Source organism: Haliotis rufescens, unplaced genomic scaffold, assembly GCF_023055435.1.
Source record: "Haliotis rufescens isolate VD_foot unplaced genomic scaffold, xgHalRufe1.0.p SCAF_7, whole genome shotgun sequence".
Classification (NCBI taxonomy): Eukaryota; Metazoa; Mollusca; class Gastropoda; order Lepetellida; family Haliotidae; genus Haliotis; species Haliotis rufescens.
The window spans coordinates 28263625-28283818 of NW_025964361.1; the positions used below are offsets into that span (position 1 = coordinate 28263625).

The 20194-nt window shown below is 39.1% G+C and overlaps 1 protein-coding gene across 2 annotated transcripts in view; it reads left to right on the forward strand.

Moving 5' to 3' along the window:
* LOC124146969 (glutamate receptor-like) overlaps nt 1–20194 on the forward strand; it is a 73607-nt gene that overhangs the window by 16794 nt on the left and 36619 nt on the right. For both annotated transcript variants that reach the window (XM_046517555.2, XM_046517554.2), the window contains exons 3-9: nt 7373–7624; nt 13065–13261; nt 13634–13687; nt 15379–15474; nt 15859–16056; nt 17156–17263; nt 17820–17927. In XM_046517555.2, coding sequence (XP_046373511.1) covers nt 7373–7624; nt 13065–13261; nt 13634–13687; nt 15379–15474; nt 15859–16056; nt 17156–17263; nt 17820–17927 — 1013 coding nt within the window. The remainder of the gene's footprint in view (nt 1–7372; nt 7625–13064; nt 13262–13633; nt 13688–15378; nt 15475–15858; nt 16057–17155; nt 17264–17819; nt 17928–20194) is intronic.

The window sequence follows — 20194 nt, forward strand, 5'->3', positions numbered from 1 at the left end:
TTTGCAAGTAAAGGTCGTACAAAAATCATGGTATTTGAAAATAACACATGATAGCATCATAAGACTTATTCATAAACAAGTGCTTATGATACGGCCGGAATCGAAAAATGCACTCTGCCTTTGTCATATACTACAGACAAAATAATATATTATTCAATATGCATGTATTCTATCACTCTTCTTAAGAACGGGTAAACGCGCCAAGTAGATTTTGCGGCGCAAATAGCAATACACACACTGTGGTATCCATGTGGGGTAGCGAACCTTGGTCATCGTTCTGCGTTTTCGACGCATGTACTACAACGCTACGTCACTGTCCTGTTTCCTTGGAACACATTGTGTACATGTGACAACATTTGATGGGTTTTGTCAATGGGAACATGAAAATAACGAAATTTACTCATGCATATATCAATTTAATCGATTACGAACTTATCGTAAACCTATTCAGTGTGGTATTTAAGGATTTGATTGTGTATGTGATATGGGTTTTAAGAATGCTTCGAAGCAAATACCATTATGTTTAACTATACACTGAAACTCAAACTGAAATAATTCCCCCAAAAAAGTCTATGGTATTCCTATACATCTTCTGATGTTAACAATTATCACAATTATAATTATAAGACAATTATAAGTCTTATCTTTCATACAACAATATCAATAATTCCGCATTGATTTCGCCACGGTGTGAAAAACGAACACTTAATACTCAAAATATTTAATGTCTATTAATAGTTATTTAATTTGTCTCGAATTTGATTGATTCCTACAGCTAGCGCCATCACTGATTGGTACTGGTCTCGCACTCTCGTTCCGTGCTTGCGTTTGGACACATCACGTTCAGATGCTATGAGTATACAATGCCTGTTGACTGATCAACGTAAAGTAGAACATGATGCGATATTTCGCACACAGAACAAATGTTGTCTAAATGTATGGTATTTATAACAAAATATATACCCCTTGAAATCAATTAAACAACTATTTTACAATTAACGAGGTTTGTTAATATTATATAGAACTTTCTAAAATCCTCCTCTAATTTGTAACGAAACACATATGTTTTTATTTACGAAGTGCATGTGTCTATAGAAATACAGAAATTGAAATCGATTATATAATGACAAGTATTGTAACTATTCCATGACAACGTAAGAATATAGATCCCCAGCTACCTATGCTTCTTATGAAAGGCGACTAAATGGATCGAGTGTTCAGACATTTAAGATACTTGCTCGCCGGATAAAAGTACGTGTACTTCAAGGCTAAGGTCTTGTTTGTTGGTTGGTTGACACCGCACTCAGCAATACTCCAGCAACATGATCATGACGGTGGCCTGATATCAAGTATGAACCATACAGAAGAACGTACAGTGTTCTTACAACTTTCATCATGTGTCGGCACTATTAGAGACATTTAACAACATAAGGATATTGTCATCCGTAAGAATTATGGAATATATTACATGTGGTGTTGAAGTTTTTTTTAGATGTAAATATACATATATTTACAGACAAGGATGCAGAATAGTTGATACATTGATTTAATTGTTTTAGAATGTAAACATGTCAAAGATGCACGACTAATATTTGACTAAATGTAAATCCGATAAATCATTTAACGGTTTCGTTAAAACATACTAATTACATGTATTAAATCTCTTGTTTTTGTCCGTTTTGTTTAGATGTGACGACACACAGTTCTGTTCAAATCGTCTGTTAGCTTTTTAGTCTCCTTTGATCTCCCTTGACAAATGGCAGATGATAATTTCAACGGATGAGGAATATTGCTCAAAGCTCACCCACCCCCTCACACATTTCCGAAACTTTTGTCAAATACAACAGCTACATCATATCTCCAAAGAAACAAGTAGCCAGCATATCCTGTTCCCGAAAACTTCCAATAAGTTAGATGGCAATTTGATTACGACCTTCGTGTAATCTAACTTATTTATGAATATCCAGCGCAACATTTATCAAATTAAATTTCGGGCTTGAAGCACATCTTAGTCCTCTGAACTTTCCTTGGATCAATTCGGAGTTATTACTCCATCTTGGGTGTGAAGTTTCGCCAATAATTCAACAGGAATATCTGACCCAGAATCCAAACATGTCTCCAACCGCCGGCTTTGACATGTAGCCGTCATAGACAAACTGGCCACTGACTGATTATTCTGAATATGCGAACCTTCATCTTGCTGACCTCATCTTGTCTAAATCACATCCCAGGCTGTTGAGTACACAACGATTTGGTAGTAGGTCATGCTTCGGATCATTATTCTGCTCAAAACACTATTAAAGAAATATCATGGTTAGCATACCAGCGTCAATTACCTTATTTTATGTGATAAGAGCCATCGTCGTGGCGTGTAATAAGGACATAAGTTTCTCTCTTGACGTTTCTATGTGAACTGTGCGGCAAATTGGATTTGCAGTGTTCACTCTGATATTGTTGTTCTACAATTTTTATCTGATATTTGACCTATGGAATTTTGGAACAACCTGTTCTTAATACACGAATAACAATTTAGTTAGTGTTTTTGTCTTTGCATTGTAGAATAAATGATGATATGAACGTGCCCATACAAACAACACTCACTTATTCTCAGCAAAACCGAATTATATTTGATTAATATATATGTGTAACTTATGAGTATATTTGATTTTTGTCAAAGCTGAAACCGTAAATATTCCTTTGCAATTCTAGGTTTTTGCTACATTAAATTCTGCAATTTTGTTATATCTTACAGATTTTTTCATGAAACAAGAGTTGATTTAACAATTTATTTATGTCTATTTCCATGACCTTATATTATTATTATTATTATTATTATTATTATGATTATTATTATTATTATATTATTGCATACAAAGATCAAGTACCATGTCCAAGAATAATATGTTGACGCAGATTTCCTTATATATCCTTTCAAAATTGCTATTCCCCAGATTCTATTCTCACTAACAACACTATTATGACGGTAATACGTAATAGATGTATCGTAATAGATATATCGGGGAATAATTATGTCAAAGATAATACAGTAATATCATGTTCAAGACAGAGCATCCGTGTGGGTTCCGGGAAATGTCGATCACTCACATCCTTCTCAGGCTCATGGTTGGTGGTACGTTGACGCTCATGATGTCAATCACTGTCTGTTACAGTCTGGGTAAGTAACGGACTGCCTGGACAAAGCAGGAATGTGGTGGAGTATAGCGTTAAACAACAAACAAACACAGCCGACTCGATCGTACACCAATAACCCCAGGCAGTGGATATTATCTTACATTCGGCGTTTTATTATTCACTGTACATTTCGTGTATGTCAATATCGACGAATAAGCGAAATCTTTCCACGAGCCTATCCGGCAAAAGTTCAGCACAAACGATACACTGGGGACCAATATTATGTGGGCGGGAATGAGGTTATATTGGCTGGTGGCCATCATGGAAACACCTATGTGATGGCTCTCAAACGAAAGGCTCTGGGCATAGACGTTAATGAATGTTGTACACTTCATTGGTTATTTCAGGTTGTTAAAGTTCATAGTGATTCGTAATGATTCAAATGATTCATATGATTCTAACATCAATGTCCCCCCTCACTTAAGTCAGTTCTTCAGATTTTAAGGTTATTGGTTTTCACCTTCACGGCATGCTTCAAGATTTAAATTAAAACTAAACCCAAAAGGGAGCAAACAATTCAGTTCCAATGTTGTTGTTCAAATGTGAACAGAAATACTGCAATATCACTACAATGACCAACATGTTTTGTCCTTCAGGAATCTTCGACCTTTGGTAAAGGTTACAGATGACAGTAGGCTGGTAATATTAATCATATCTCGGTTGGATTTGTCTTTAAAAAAATATAATAGTTTCACTTTAATGCATTACAGGACATAAGATGCACTTTTAGCACCATCGTATCGAAAAACTATAAATAATTTTCCTCAAGTATGACGTGTATCAATTTTATCTGCTCGGCTATTTTTAACGTGAATTCTACATCCAGATATCATAAAACAGACATATAGTTTCAACAAGCGATTACATGTAACTGTAGGCCGGAATCTACAAAACACTCTTCTGTAATGCAATGCTGGATTTAGAAGTGCACGAATCAAAAACGAGTTTGTACTTAAAATACTACTCTTCATATTGACAATCGAAATAGAACACACGCAGCTAACTCAGTTAGCTGTTATTCCAAGACTCAGCGCTGTCAAACCAGCTCAGCCATGGCAAAGCCAGATCCGAAACCTAAACAGCTAATGATAGAGAGCTCATCCGCCATGGCCAAGTTGACTTTGATCCAGTTTTCATTAAGGTCACCCAATGACGTAGAATATGTCTGTTGGCAAAGAGGTTCTGCATTTGAACAATTTATGGCTATTACCGATTTCGTTTGACAAATTGATTACTTACTGTCTGAATTCAAGACACGTATTTTCAAAACAAGCTTTCAAAGAACCTGGTTGTGTATTTTGCACCAGACGTTTACTTTTGGAAAACGATAATCATTGCAATATCATTTGGCGTTCCATCAGCATAAAGCTTCTTCTGGGTTAACTTCTTGAGCGTTACGCAATACTCGAAGGAAATGGTGAAACAGGGCTGTCGGTTTAAATTAGAGTCGTATAGGGTATGATAAGTCACGATTCTGAGCTGAAAAAGGACAGTCTCAAATTAAAGGCGACAGTCAAACTACATCCGTTCCATAGCCATTCATTGAGACTGAGAAGTTGCAATCTATTCCCACGACACTTAATTAGACTTTTAAATGAGCTTCATTCTAAGGGGTCACCTTTCTTTTCCCAAGTGAAAGGAGGCCATTTTGTGAATATCAGGAGGGATGTATTTCACAGACATACTAAGATACATATAGATTATTGATACATACCGATTTGAAAAAGAAATACTAAATTTGTATGGCGGTTTCTGAAAGATTTCTTGAGAAATGTTTTTCAGCTTCTGAGTGAAAACCAGAATTTGAAATATTCTCAGTTGTTTGTTGTCTTTTACAAAGAGCTGTAGTCCTGCTTTATCACATCAGCCTGTACAAAAACGAATCTAGGCCTGACAATCCAGTGATTGAGATAATTAATTAAATGCAACGATCCAGTCGGGGTACGGTGACACGGAATCAACCAAGGCACCGAGCCTGACCACATGATCTATGTCGTCATTCAAGGTGGTTGATTAGTTTTGATGAATAGCAGATGTTAAAGAGTGAGTGAGTGAGTGAGTTGGGTTAAACGCCCGCTTTTAACACTATTCCAGTTATATCGCGGCGTATCAGCTTAATGTTGGAGGAGGGGCGGTCGGGTAGCCTAGTGGTTTAAGCATTCGCTCGTCACGCCGAAGACCCGGGTTCGATTCCCGACATGGGTACAATGTGTGAAGCCCATTTCTGGTGTCCCCCGCCGTGATATTGCTGGAATATTGCTAAAAGCGGCGTAAAACCATACTCAGTCAGTAATGTTGGAGGAAAGATCGAAGTGATGCAGGCCTCAGACATTTACTACTTCGGTGAAACCCACGAGCACGGGTATGGTGCTGACAAACCTAGAAACATAATCGGGGCGAACCAGGATTCGAACCCACAATCATAGGTTTCTGGCGTGTCCAAAGGACGCAACTCTGCACAGCAAATAGCAGCGCATTAGACGATTGGGCCACCCGTGCCCCCTGATTAGTTTTGAGGAATAGCAGATGTTAAAGAAATATGTACATAGGGACATAGGGACATAATGAGTTAGGTATCCATGTTAAACTAACTGCTGCATGATATCTCAGTGGACTGGCACTATAAAACAGGACTAATACAAGCTGTCACACACACACACACACGCACGCACGCACGCACGCACGCACGCACGCACGCACACACACACACACACACACATTTCCCCATGCCTAGACGTAAGCATAATGTAATGAAAACAACGATTGGTCGTCAGCAACATTTGTGAGATATACATGGTTCATATAATGTCCCATAACAGAATATCGAAGCCTCTAAAGTCAGCAACAAGGCGGTAATCATCATTATTTAACATTCAGAAACTCTGCTTGATTGTCTATTCTATCGTCAGAGCGTACTTAATTAACCAAACCTCGGACAACCAGACACGAAACAGCCACTCCTGTAAACTTCTGATCACACAGGGTTAACGGAAAAAATAAACAGGTTACAAGAAATAAACATTAGCACGCCTTTGTACTACTATACAAGAAATAGTTGATTTTTACATTCTTAATCATAGATGTTACATTAGAACTTGTCAAAATATATCAACATTTTTCCTATAACGACGTTTTTCTAACAAAGCAAGTATTTCTTATATACTATCAATTATCACAGTAGAGACTTGCTCGATTTAGTTTTCAATTTGTGAATCTAGTGAATGAAAATTACGCCGCTTTTAGCAATATTACAGCAATATCATGGCAGGGAGACACCAAAAATGGCCTTCACAAATTGTGCCCATGTGAAAATCGAGCGGGTCGGCGTACGCTCTAACAACGAGGGAACCGAATAGCCCTCGCTATGAATCTAAACCTCGCTGTTGAATATCATACACACATCCTGATCAAAATACATTTACGAAATTGATTTTAAAGTGATTTAACTATATTGACTGATGTTCTGTGTCGAAATACAAAACACTACTCTTACACATGTAGATGTTTGAAAATTTGAACACACTTCACAGGCCAACTGCTATCCATATGTCTGCCAACATATTGCAGAAACATTCATCTTGTAGGGAGATTTGCTGTTATACAGGACGACATTGCATACGTCATGGTAGCACGTTATGTATGCGACTCAATATCTCTCAGACATGGCGGCTAAGCATAACCGACGGTCACTAAGACAGAAAACGTATTTCTGCATTATATAAAAGCCTACTTGTCTAGCTAATCAATTAATAAATCAGTCTGTGTTTTGACACTTGCTTGTCCAGTTGAATCCTAAAAAGACAATCAGAACGATAGAGAGAGGGTGAGTGAGTGACGTTGGTTTCGCCATCAACCTTTATCTGACACGCAGTCATATAAAGTAATTGAACCAACAACAGTTCACTGTTGCAGAGAAGTTGTCAACAAAAATGAAGGCAGATGACAAGACAAAGGCTGTAGATCTGAGGAGTGTGATGAAGCCAATCGGTGCGCGTTGGGTCGTGTCGACCTTTTACGAAGTGTTGCGTGGGTAGCGTCTTGTCTGGACTGCTGGAGTGGTCAATGATGCCTAGTTTGACACGAGTGGGTAGAACTCTTGATAACTTGATAAGGTATCACTGTATTTCATACAGCAAAACATTTCAACATTATTCTGGTATTTCTATCTTTCTTGTTTCAGCGTGCGGTCTACTTAACAGCGGGGCTGTGGCACTGTTGGGAGTTTCCAGTCGAGCAGTTCATCACACAATACAAGATTATACTGCCAATCTCCGCGCACCGTTCATTGTGCTCAATAACCCAGCAGATATCAAATCAAAGTATCACTCCAAATATCAAATATATATACAACCAACTGGCATACGTGCCATGGTCGATGTCATCAAAACCTACAATTGGGAAGAAGTGATCTATATATATGACACAAATGAAGGTAAGAGTGAGCATCTTTTATCTATATAGCGACGAGAAAGTTCTGTATGTTTATTAATAAACCTGTTTGCAAAAGACGGAAAGTGCTTCTAGAAATATCACAGACAATGTTAAGAATATCTGTTCATATCAATTATACCAGTGGCTGTTTAACACACGGGGTATAAGACTATATAAAAGAATATTAACTGTTTCACGTGACATTTTTTTCTCAAAGGTGAGGAGGGTTGGGAAATTTTTTCATTTTTTTATTGAAAATAAAAGTGATGCGAGAGGAACACTTTTTTCACGAAGAATACCAACATACACAACTGGACACACACTGATGAACTCGTATATTTTCAGTTCATGAAAAATAGATTCTGTTTTATTTTACGCGGACAATCTGAAACAATATTGTCTTGTTGGCAATAAAATGACAGGCGCGCAGGATTTAGAGTGACGCGTCGATGCTTGGAAACCTTTGCTTTGCCAACCTCCATCACTAAGTCTAGCATCCAGAGCTACATGTCAACTATATAACCGGGGGCCACGGGGACAGCACCTCTACTTCCTACATGATGCACCAGTAGAGTTTTCGTCATCATTCCCGTTAGTGGTGCTTGTTTACCAATAAGCACGCTAGCCATTCATCAAGAAATCTTTTTCGAGTTAAAATTATGTATGATGAAATACCTTCAGTTAAGTGTGGACAAACATGACAATGACGTTGCGAAATACTCAAATACTGTTTGTACAGAAACGCACTGGATTGACGAATGTTTACAGTATCACCAAACAGAGACGGTCAGTTTGAGATGAGGGTAGGTTTTTTTAATCACGCGATTCATCTCCGTGAGATCTGGTTGTCTTTGAAGAGTGAACCTGCGAGGGCCTCTATGCTCGCTGAGACGATGCTTGGCTAACCTTTTGTGAGTGAAATGGTTCTTCCTACTTCATCAGCTGTGAATCAGATGAAACCTGGACTCATCTGTGAACAGTATACTGTCCCAATCTTGTCTTCTGCGCCTCAGATGCTGTCTACACCAAGCAAGGCGTGTCTGACGGTGACGTTGAAGCAAACTTGGGCGTTTGGATGGGCGTCGGGGCCGGAAATGTTCTACTCAACCGGCTGAGTACGTTTCTGCCACTACTTAGTCCCAGGAATTGTCCGAGATGTTAATGTGGTAGTTGGCATCGATTCACTAGATGCACCAACCGAATATGGTTGACTTGTTGACGTGACGTCACACGAAAACGACCGGGCAGTCATGAGTGTTGCCTGCTCTAGATGACGTCTCAAAAGACGAACGCGCGTTTCGATGAACATTAAAATGTCTGGCAACTTTGTTGTGCACACCATTCCTCTTTGCAGCATACCCACGGCATGTAGACGTTGATTTTCAGTAAGCCTTGACACTGCGTAAGCGTTATTTACGGTTTTAGCGTTTTGTGGGCACCTGATGGCAAAATAATCACTGTGTGCTCTTCACACACGTGTGAGAATCATGCTTCCAACAAGCACGCAAACATCCAATTGTGTGCCGGGTATTCACACGCATGTGCAACTTGTGAATCACGACCTTAAAGTAGAAGAGATGTCTCCATGAGTAAGTGAGTGAGTTGGGTTTAACGCCGCTTTTAACAATATTCCAGTTATATCGCGGCGTGTCAGCTTAATGTGGGAGGAAAGCCCGAAGTGATGCAGGTCTCAGACGTTTACCACTTCGGTGAAACCCACGAGCACGGGTATGGTGCTGACAGACCTAGAAACATAATCGGGGCGAACCGGGATTCGAACCCACAATCATAGGTTTCTGGCGTGCCCAGGGGACGCAACTCTGCACAGCGAATCGCGGCGCCTTAGACGACTGGGCCACCCGTGCCCCCAGATGTCTCCATGAATGTCTTTTGAAACATTCATTATTTCATTTCAGAATACATCTATTTTTATTTAACTTTATATGAAACACAGAATAATCTATACTTTTTTCCACCAGTATGTGATGGCCACGCAAAACTATTTCAGTAAGACACTGAAACTTTGAAATCGGGATTTTAAGATCACTGCATCATTAAGAGAATGAACCTGTCAACGAGAATGTATGACCTTAGATGATGCGGCGTTAAGCAATTTTCATTCACCCACTCGCTCAAGATCTCGATTAGTTTTACAAATAAATTCAGCTGGTAAAACTTCCGTACATTAAACTTGTGTCGTGCTTCGAGCCAAATCTTTTGTCCAGCTGTTGAATAAGGTAGACACAACACAACACCCGACGTCATCGTGATCGGCTAACGCATGCGCAGTGAATACACAATGGGAGAACGCCAGTCTCGACTAGACCACCCACAAGTATTACGCGGCGGCCTAGCAACGTGTCACTCATTCTGCTCAGCTTCACAAAATAGCATTGCATATATCAAATAGCTTCGAAAACAAAGTGCACATATTGTAAACAGTGAGTTAGTGAATATGGTTTTATGCCGCTATTACCAATATTCCAGCAATATCACGGCAGGGGACACCAGAAATAGGCTTCACACATTGTACCCATGTCGGGAATCGAACCCGGGTCTTCGGCGTACATATTGTAAATAAGTATGGTAATACATTGTACATGTTGACAGCAATCCCGTTCATGACGTTTAGTCATTCATATTCAGTACTGAAATATACATATCTTGATGGTTACAGAAGGATACAGAAATACTTCATTCGCTCCCTGTCTCTATGTCATATTTTAGCATGCGTGGGTTTCAATATTTAATCACAAAACAGATTCTGCTAGGCCGGTGATTGCGTGCAAATATTATGTTCTATACCGAATGCCGTCACATTGACTGTGGTACATCTATATGGAATACATGTCATTGATTTATCTCCTAGAGTTTATTCTCTTCATGTTCTCGGGAGTCCTACATAAATAACGCAGATCCCCCATGGGAAACAAGCATCCAGCCCACCACTACATGGCTCAAAGAGTATTTGGCGTGTTAAGTGCAATTTATTTTGTGATAGCGACTTTTCTCAAGTGATTTCCAGTCATTTCCATCGAGATGACGAAATTACGGTCGACTTACCATTGAGCATGAACCGTAATGAATTCTGGTTCGGATATAATCTCTTGGTCCAAAAAGCGTAAGTGGAAATTTGGAATGATAAACCCAAAAATGAATGACGATCGATAGAACATAATAACTCATATTGTCGTATTATGAAAAATGCAGTTATCCTTAATTGGCTAAGCGGGAATCTTTGATTTAAACGGCTAGACAAATAACTGCTTCTTGACAGGGAACGGTGTTTGGTATTTACTTGCCTCATATTCAGGAACGGGAAAATCATTCCTTACTCTTAACAAGGACCTGAACTAAAGGCATATATGTTTGGTCTTAACGGGCCACTCTTCATTCTCGAAGCGTGACATCAGGTTTTGTTACACATTATTTCATTAGATCTGGCGCTACTGGTGATGGTAATATTCTACTTTATCGTGTGTGGGGGGGAAGAGGAGGGGGGTCTTATCGGCGCGAAACGGGACATAAAAGCGTAATAAAATATGGCATGACATCCTAACCACATTTGTTTTGCTGGATGCCTCTCTTGGGGGTTGTGACAAAACTTGAATCTTCTGAAGTTGCTGCTTGAGGAATAAAGTAATGAAAAAAATAAACGCACTAGTCCACTGGGTTTAACTATGAATTAAATATATGTCCCCGTGGATAGACTTTGCATACGAATGAGTAACTCAAAATATAAATTGTATACATGGCGGCCGAGTTTCCGGTTTCCTTTCATCAGAGGAAAAGCTTTATTTTACAGCTGGGTTATTGGTTCTTTTTTTATCAGTTTTCTATCTTGTTTGTTTGTTGTTCAATGCCGCACTCAGGAATATTCCAGCTATATGACGGCGGTCTGTAAATAATCGAGTCTTGACCAGACAATCTAGTGATTGACATCATGAACATCGATCCACACAATTGGGATACGATGACATGCATCATCCAAGTCAGCGAGCCTGACCACCCGATCCCGTTAGTCGCCTCTTACGACAAGCATAGTCGCCATTCACGGCAAGCATGGGTTGCTGAAGACCTATTCTACCCCGGATCTTCACGGATCTTTCGCCCGTGTGTTTTACAACTTGGGTAATGGGTCACCATTGTGTATACACTCTGGTATTTCGTAACTGGGTTAGTTGTTTCCTTTAATTAGACTACAATCTGGTATTTTGTAACTGGGTTAATTGTTGAATTCCATCAAGGTACAGTCGTTTACTGCGTTTTTAATCAGTGTAGCTTGTGCATTGGGATAGGTGCTCCAGCTATTTTATTGTAAACGTTGGGCAACTATGTTTTAGGCTGGGAGAAAAAGCCATGATGATGACCCTAGGTCTGGACACCCCTCAACTTCCATCAATGAAGATTCACAAGGAGATAGAAAAACTTATACTGTCAGATAGACGAATGACAATTGTTGAACTTGAGGAAGACACATGTCTAAGCCATGGATCAATTGAAACTATTATTCATGAACATTTACAGATAAATAAGATATCTGCTCTTTGGGTGCCAAAGTTTTCTTGATTCTGGAGGAAAAAAGAACTGACATTGCCAGTGAAAATTAAGATCTAATTCAGGAGGATATCGTCACATTCAAAAAGAGATTAGTAACGGGTTGTGAACGAGGGTCTACCAATATGATCCCGAGTCAAAACGTCAATCCATGGAATGGCACTATTCCACTTCTCCGGCACCAAAGAAATTAAAGTCTTTGAGATCAGTGAAGGAAGTTATGGCCACTGTATCCTGGGATGCAAAGGGTGTGATCCTTGTTGATTACTTAGAAAGTCAAAAGAGGATTACCGGTGCCTACTATACTGATTTGCTTCATCGCCTAAGAGATTCTTTCAAAGAAAAGCGGCATGGAATGCTGACGCTGGAGTTCTACTCCTTATTGACAATGCCTCTTCTCATTTTTTCCTCTCGACTTGCAAAGGCTGTTGTGCGACAATGTGGGTTTGAAGAGCTTCTTCACCCTCCGTACTCACCAGACCTGGCACCATTTCAATCTGTTTCCTAAACTGAAAGAACACCTTCGTGGAAAGCGCTATGACGATAACGATGACCTCAAAGCTGCCGTGAATTGTTTTTTCAGGGTGGCTTCAGAAAACTTCTTCCTGACAGGAATTGAAAAGCTTCACTATCAATATGAGAAGTGTATTGAAAAGCAGGGAGATTATGTTGAAAAATAAAATTAAAAACACTTTCACAATTGTTCGTTTTGTTTGTTAGGCTCAGAACGTTGTGACCAGCCCTCGTATATCTGTTTCCTGTTGTTTTGCTACAAAAGTCGAAAAACATTGTTACAAAACAACTATTTAAGTAGTACTACTGTTATGAATTTATCTTTTCAGTGTAATCACATAGTAATACATTGAAATTACTTTTGATTCCAGCTTTAGCCCACATAGAGCAAATGCACGAATTTGGGCACATGGCAAAACACGTCATCAATATTGACGTCCGTCATGTGAAAGACGAGGATGACTGCTTTAAACTGCTCGCCGCTATGCACAAAAAAGACATCGGCCGGGCCATCAGAGTTGTCTTGGACCTTTTACCTTTCAAAGCATCTAAAATCATAAATAGGATTGTGAGTGTTTCTTTCAGTTATATCATATTTATATTTGTTCAGTCTTTTGTCTCTTTTTTGAAGCAGGAAGTCGGTACTTTCTAAATGTAACTTGACTGTATACGTCCAGGACAATGTCAGGACCATTCTTTGTGCGACATGTCTTCCCATGAAGGAAGTTCTGGTCAGACAAGATGTCTAGAGCCGACAAAGCGTGGAACTCAATGCAAGGTTCTACGATTAAGTAGCATCATGTACCGATGCCATGGATCCTTCCCCATGCGTATCTAGTAAATCTGGTGCTGACAATATGTTAGTTTGTGATATAGCGAAAATGGTGCTGATTTTGGCTTTCCACAACGTTCTCTCATTCTCTTTTTTTTTTTTTTGCAGATGCGTCAACAGGACATTTTGAAAATGATGTTTCATTTTGTAATTCCTCATTTAGTAAGTATTCATTTATCACAAATAATCCTGCATTATGTTTAAGTCAGTGCAGCATCTAATTCATATGAACTAGTATCACATTCCATTATTTGCGCTCCTGGTCTTGTAATTGCACCTACCTAATTATACATCTCCTTAACAATAACCTATAAACATACTACATGGTCTCTCTTAAATATTTCTACATGTACAATACATCCATTTCCTTTGGCCACAAGGTCTAAGATGCAACCTTTCACCATGCAGACTGGCATATCTAACCCATGCCATGATCCGGTGGTCCTAAGTTCGAATACTCGTCAAAATTGGAAACGCTGCTCAACCCTCCCTCCTAAATATATCGTCATCTAAGCATAAGGCGATACGTTGTGTACGGTTACGTCCCTTAGCCATGTCAGGAAAATATTGTGTTGGTACGAAGCGTCACGATTGTTTTCACTGGTTTGTCATAACCCACGCACAGGTTTCACCTATGTAAGCAGTAACCATCAGCGACCTTTGACGGTTTCGTCTGCGTTCTACTCACTCACTCACTCACTCACTCACTCACTCATACATTGTCCAATATGAATTATACACCTTCTCTAGTTTTCCTAAAATGTCTTACATACGTTATGTTCTCTTCTAAACATGTTCCCTTACAACACTGAATTACATACCAAGCCCCTGCACTGGCATGCATTCTTCAAACTTCTGAATAACGAACTGTATTTAAACATATTTATCTAAAGCCAATACAGAGGGATAAACATTCCCACGCGCACATCTCTGGTACATTATAAATCAAATGCAAAATTCTCATCTCATCTACTTGAGGGACGCTTCTATATTTTCCAATACGCAATTTAACCAAAGAGATTTCTAATCGACAGTAGAGGTATTCATACAAGTGCTACATGAAATGTTTTTTCCTCCACACAACATGGTCTAATGGCGTTCGATAGTTGAAATCCTGCGTTCCCTCTTGCGAGCTTGAAGCAAGTTTCACAGAATAAATGACGCTGAGATGGAGCACTTCCATGTCGTGCATTAATGTTAACAGCTATCACCCTCTCCAAATGATCTTGGTGTCAACCACACATTGATCCTTGCGTACCTCCAACACGTCCTCCACGTCAGCTGCACTCGCAAGGCTTTACTCATCCAGAAGCTTGAAAAGTTAAGGGGACGTGACTTAGTAACCTGAATCAGATCTAAACATTGTAAATGTCAGCTTCAGACGAGCTTGGTGCACTGCAAAATTTGTTGGAAAATTTACGCTCCCTTTCAACAAAATGCTGGTGAGTAGGTGGTATTTCGCTCGTTTGTATGTACCAGAACTAGAATGTACATATTATGTATTCTCACTACATTAAACACGGAACCTATACTTTACAGTCTAAAACACCGCAAATGTTATGTCACTTAGATGTGCCGAATTCAAAATTCGGCATAGTTTTTATGCTTGATCTGCCAATATAATACCCGTGCTCGTGCGTTTCGTAACAGAGATGAATAATTTATCTACAATCTTCCATATGCTTACATATATAGTGTATTAATATTTAAACTGTAGATCTGTTGTTGGACAAGTATTTATTGTGTAATACCTTTAGTTATTAACATTGAATGTGTTTGATGGCATGCCTATTTAGCTTAAATGATAGTCAGTAAGTAGAGACAAGTATAAACGTTTTATGTATTTATTTTAGGAATTAAAGGAATTAAATCTGACCATGTTCAAGATTGGAGGAGTGAACATCACCGGCTTTGAGCTCAACAGGGATATTGTAATAAGACACACACCGGTAGGTACATACAGAGATTTCAAGGATGATTGCTGAGATATTTCTATATCGTTATTTAATTTATATGATAACATGCTTTTCGATAAAGTAATTACTACTTTTAGCTAATAATGAGCAGTTAACTTTTTCGTATACACTAATGACACTGATGGGTGAATGAGTGTGTGAGTATGATTTTCGCCGCTTTTAGCAATATTCCGGGAATATCGCGGCGACACCAGAAATGGGCTTCACACATTGTGCCCATGTTGGGATCGAACCCGGGTCTTCAGCGCCCCTCCAATGACAATGCCCCGTGAGGTATGCTGGTTATCTGGACAGCTTGATATGAGGAGTTACCGCCGGATTGACGGTGTTTCAGTTTATGTATTTTCCAACACACAGGCCCGAGAAGCATATGCTGTAGACGCAGTGACGCTGCTGACGTTGTCGTTGGAAGAACTGCAGCATAAACATGGCAGCATTGCAATAAAGAACAGCTTCGAAAATTTGAATTCAAGAATGGGGAACAACAGGCTCATCGACTGTGTGAAAATACACCCATGGTCGTATGGGGACATGCTCACTCAGCTGCTGTATGAGGTACGTCGCCACGCGAGTAGGTTGAGGTACATGTACATGTATGTGCATGTCAAACACTTTAAAACATCGACCGTATATATTTCAGTAAGTATCGAAAGGTGATAGTAGTTTAATAGATGTGAATATGACGGTAGTTTCAAAAATACACACAATACCTGATAGAGTGATAGTCATATTATTTCTGGCTGCTACTGTATTACTTATAATAATTCTAAGTGTGTGTGACATATGCATATCCTCGTTGCGCATTTTTTCCTGTTTTAATATGGAATTATAGTTGTTTTCGTGATACTTAAACTCAGAAGTATAAGGCTGATACGTGTTCGATTTTTTAAGAATATCCATTCAACAATTTGGCGGTTAATGTACATTAAATTATGTTCTTAACATAAAGGAAACAACGATGAAATGTTTTATACTTTTTAGTTATTATTCTAAATACATGTGTGACGTTTTGTCTGTGGATACTTTACCATTATTGCATCTATGTCAGCCAATAAGTGGAGTCATATAGTATTTATGATGTTGACTTATCAACATGCAAGTGACAAGGAAGAGTTCATTGTAGGATTCCGACTATCAAAAGCATGTGTTTTGGAGACACTATCACACAGTGATGATAGCAGGTGTTTGCCAAACGGTGGCACCTGTCACAAACACATGCAATGGAGAGTCAATTGTTCACCTTAAAAAACACGGGGACATGTAGTATAAGTGAAACACATCTAAATTAAGATAGACAAAGCTTTTCAGCCTCGATCACTCCATTGTCACTCTGCATCAAGACCTTGTAAATACAACCTGTGAGGAATTGACACACTACCATCGGGGTTATCACCAACTGCCAGATCCATATGCATAAAATATGAGTTAGCAGGCAAACAAAGAAGGCTTTGAATTATCTAAATCAAGCTTACCGGGATTGCGATTTGCCGCAGGCCTATAGTAGGTCCAGTTGAGCCCGTTGTCACTTGGGAAATAAAAATTGAACATATTTTCTCAGCATTCGAATCAAAAATGGATTGTCAGGCGAAAATGAAATGGACCAGTCCCCCAATGTTTATCCAAAGATTGCAATACCATTACTTTTGTATTTCAGAAACGCTTTAGTGGCAATAGCGGCTATGTTGCGTTTGGATCGAATGGCCAAAGAAAAGAATATCAGGTCCAGGTCCTAGAGGTGTCCATGTACAGAGGAACAGCTAACGTATGTGGAACGAGACAACACAGGAAGCAGTCCGTGTTTCCTATAGGAATTCGGAAAATAACATAAATATCCGACATATATTTCCACTTCTTGGTGTGTTCCCGAAGCATAACGCCCAGGAAATATTATATAATTTTGGGGGATTGTATTTTTGTTTAATCATAAGGTAATTCAAGACAGTATATACATTTTATTACAATAATAGAGACTGGTCGGGTCCAACCAACTACTGGCTTGCATGGGACGGCTGCTACATGTAGCTTAAATTCAAAATGTAATAATTTATAAACAGTTGTGTTAACACGATGGCTTCAACCCGTCCCTCTGCAGCCAAGATACCTCTGGAAAACAGCTTCTCGCACGCCTTGTACTCTCCCTCGGCGGTGACTTGTAAATGTATAAATGCGAGTTGTGTTCTAGAAGGTCTTTGTGCACGATAAAACCACAGTTGTATTTTTTCTGAACACAATTTAAAATTTTACAAATCCTTTGTTTTTAAAGCAATGCAGAAATAGTAACAACAACAAGTTGGCTTCATAATATTTGTCTGCTTCAGTCAGGAACATGGAACGAGAGTGGGTTCCACGCTCAGACGCCCACGCTTGTGATCGACAAGGCGAACAAGTCGATAGATAATATCACACAAACTGTTGTCACGATCAAAGTAAGTCGCCAAGGGTACTGCTGTGTACCTCTGTTGTAGTTGGTTTGTTGGTTGGTTGGATGGCTGGCTGGCTGGCTGGTTGGTCTGTTGGTTGGTTGCTCAATATTCCCCCTATACAATAATCGAGTCTTGGCCAGACAAACCAGTATTTGATATTTTAAAAGCAACGTTCCACGCCGTTTGGGGTACGATGACACATAAACTCCCATGTCACCGAGCCTGACCACCCGATCCAGTTTGTTGCCTCTTACAAGAAGCATAACGGCCTTTGGTCTTCAAATTAGAGTCTTTCATTTCTTCATAATTAATTCCATTCTCTGATGTGACCAAATATCGGATACACATTATCCCCTGGAAAACAGTCCTGGAATAACGATTCAGTGAAATAATTAAAGTTTCGCTTCGAAAAGAATTGGGCTGCAATTACAGTGCGGAGACAAGTGTTAACGTTACCAGATCGGGTGTTTGTCCATGCTACAAAACATTAGACAAAGGCATATGACAGATCTCTATGACGTGATAACTTGCATTTATAGACGAAGATATACGTTATTCGTAGACAATGAACTATCGATAACCTTTGCCAACCTTTGCCATCGATGATATAGACCTACCCGTACTTCGAAAAAAGAGGACTTGATGGGGATTATACCGAACCAGAAACTGACATCGACTGAATGCATATGAAGTTCGAATTAAGAAGGTTTTACTGTACATGAGCTAGAGATCAATGTGTACATATATCGTACATCATCAACGTTCGAACAGTTACACATAAAACGACAAATATCGGAAAAATAGTAAATCGTGTCCTAATGGTTGTCATGAAAGATGTATTGTTGGCACAAGAATATATACACAGTAAAGACTATCAGATATATGACACGGGGCACATGCGCCCCAGTCGTCTCAGTTCTCTGGGTTCTATGTGTAGAGTTGCGTCCCTTAGACGTACCAGAAACCTATGCTCGTGGGGTCGTTGATTATGTTTCCAGGTTTGGTGTAAACGTCATTAACCATAAACGTCACAGCCAGATTATACACCGCTCGCTTATATTTGATAAAGGACACAACTACGGAAATTACTAAATGAATAAAAATCTCAATTTCCAAAGAAAACTCAATCGGTAGTGCTAAAAACAACCAAGGAAATCGACCAAATTATCAAATGCTTTACGGAATTATCTTGCAGATATAAATGTCGACGTGTATTCCCTTGGTCGAAATTTGAGTCTGGTTATCGAAACAAGACGCTGATTCGAAGATCTTTGAATCGGATATTTTTAGTGCAAGTATTTCTGTTTTAAATCAATACTAAACTCCTTATTTGTTATAAAAATCTGTTTGGCTACTCTCAACTGCAATAAAGTACGGTGAATCTAAAGTATCGAATCCGGCCACGGGCTATTAACGTTTTTGATGGGAAACCATTATCCTGGTTCATCACCTGTTTTTAAAAGTGGAAAATGAAAATTGGAGTTCGTTTTAAAAAAAGCAGTTGCATTTTTATTTAACTCTCTGACACACGATATCTTAGTTTTTCTTTTATATATAAATCGACTTCAAATGAGTCACTGATTACATTCGGATAAAAACACCCTAAGCGGAATTTAATTGGAAATTGATGACAGACTATTATTACAATTTTCTAGTAACGTATTGACCACTTGATGACAGTGATGATCGAACTTCATCACTATACCGAGGAACCATTGGACAGTCACACAAGAAGTACTTGAGAGATCATTTTAATATACTCCTAGAAAATTAATGAGCCCTGTGTCATCTTACACAATCAAATCAACATTCGCAAAGCCATTGCTTCTGAAACGAAAATAGAGCTCTCTCAACGCATTTTCCCACTTGCTGGGGTATGAAGATTATACTAATGTACACTGAATATCGACACGGAATGTATAGCAGTGCATTTGTGCTCGATGAATTAAATAGCCTTTAAGTGAGGTTGCAAATTATGTCGTATGATAAATTTTCATAACTGAATTTCTTATTTAGATGTTTCTGTTCTTTTGGGAGCACATGTGCTTTTCAGAGTTGTGTCCCTAAAATATACCAGAAACATGCTATTGTTGGTTCGAATCCTGGTTCGCCTAGGTTTGCCAGCACTAGACCCGTGCTTCTGGGTTTCAACTTGTGCGGAGACAAGTGTTAACGTTACCAGATCGGGTGTTTGTCCATGCTACAAAACATTAGACAAAGGCATATGACAGATCTCTATGACGTGATAACTTGCATTTATAGACGAAGAT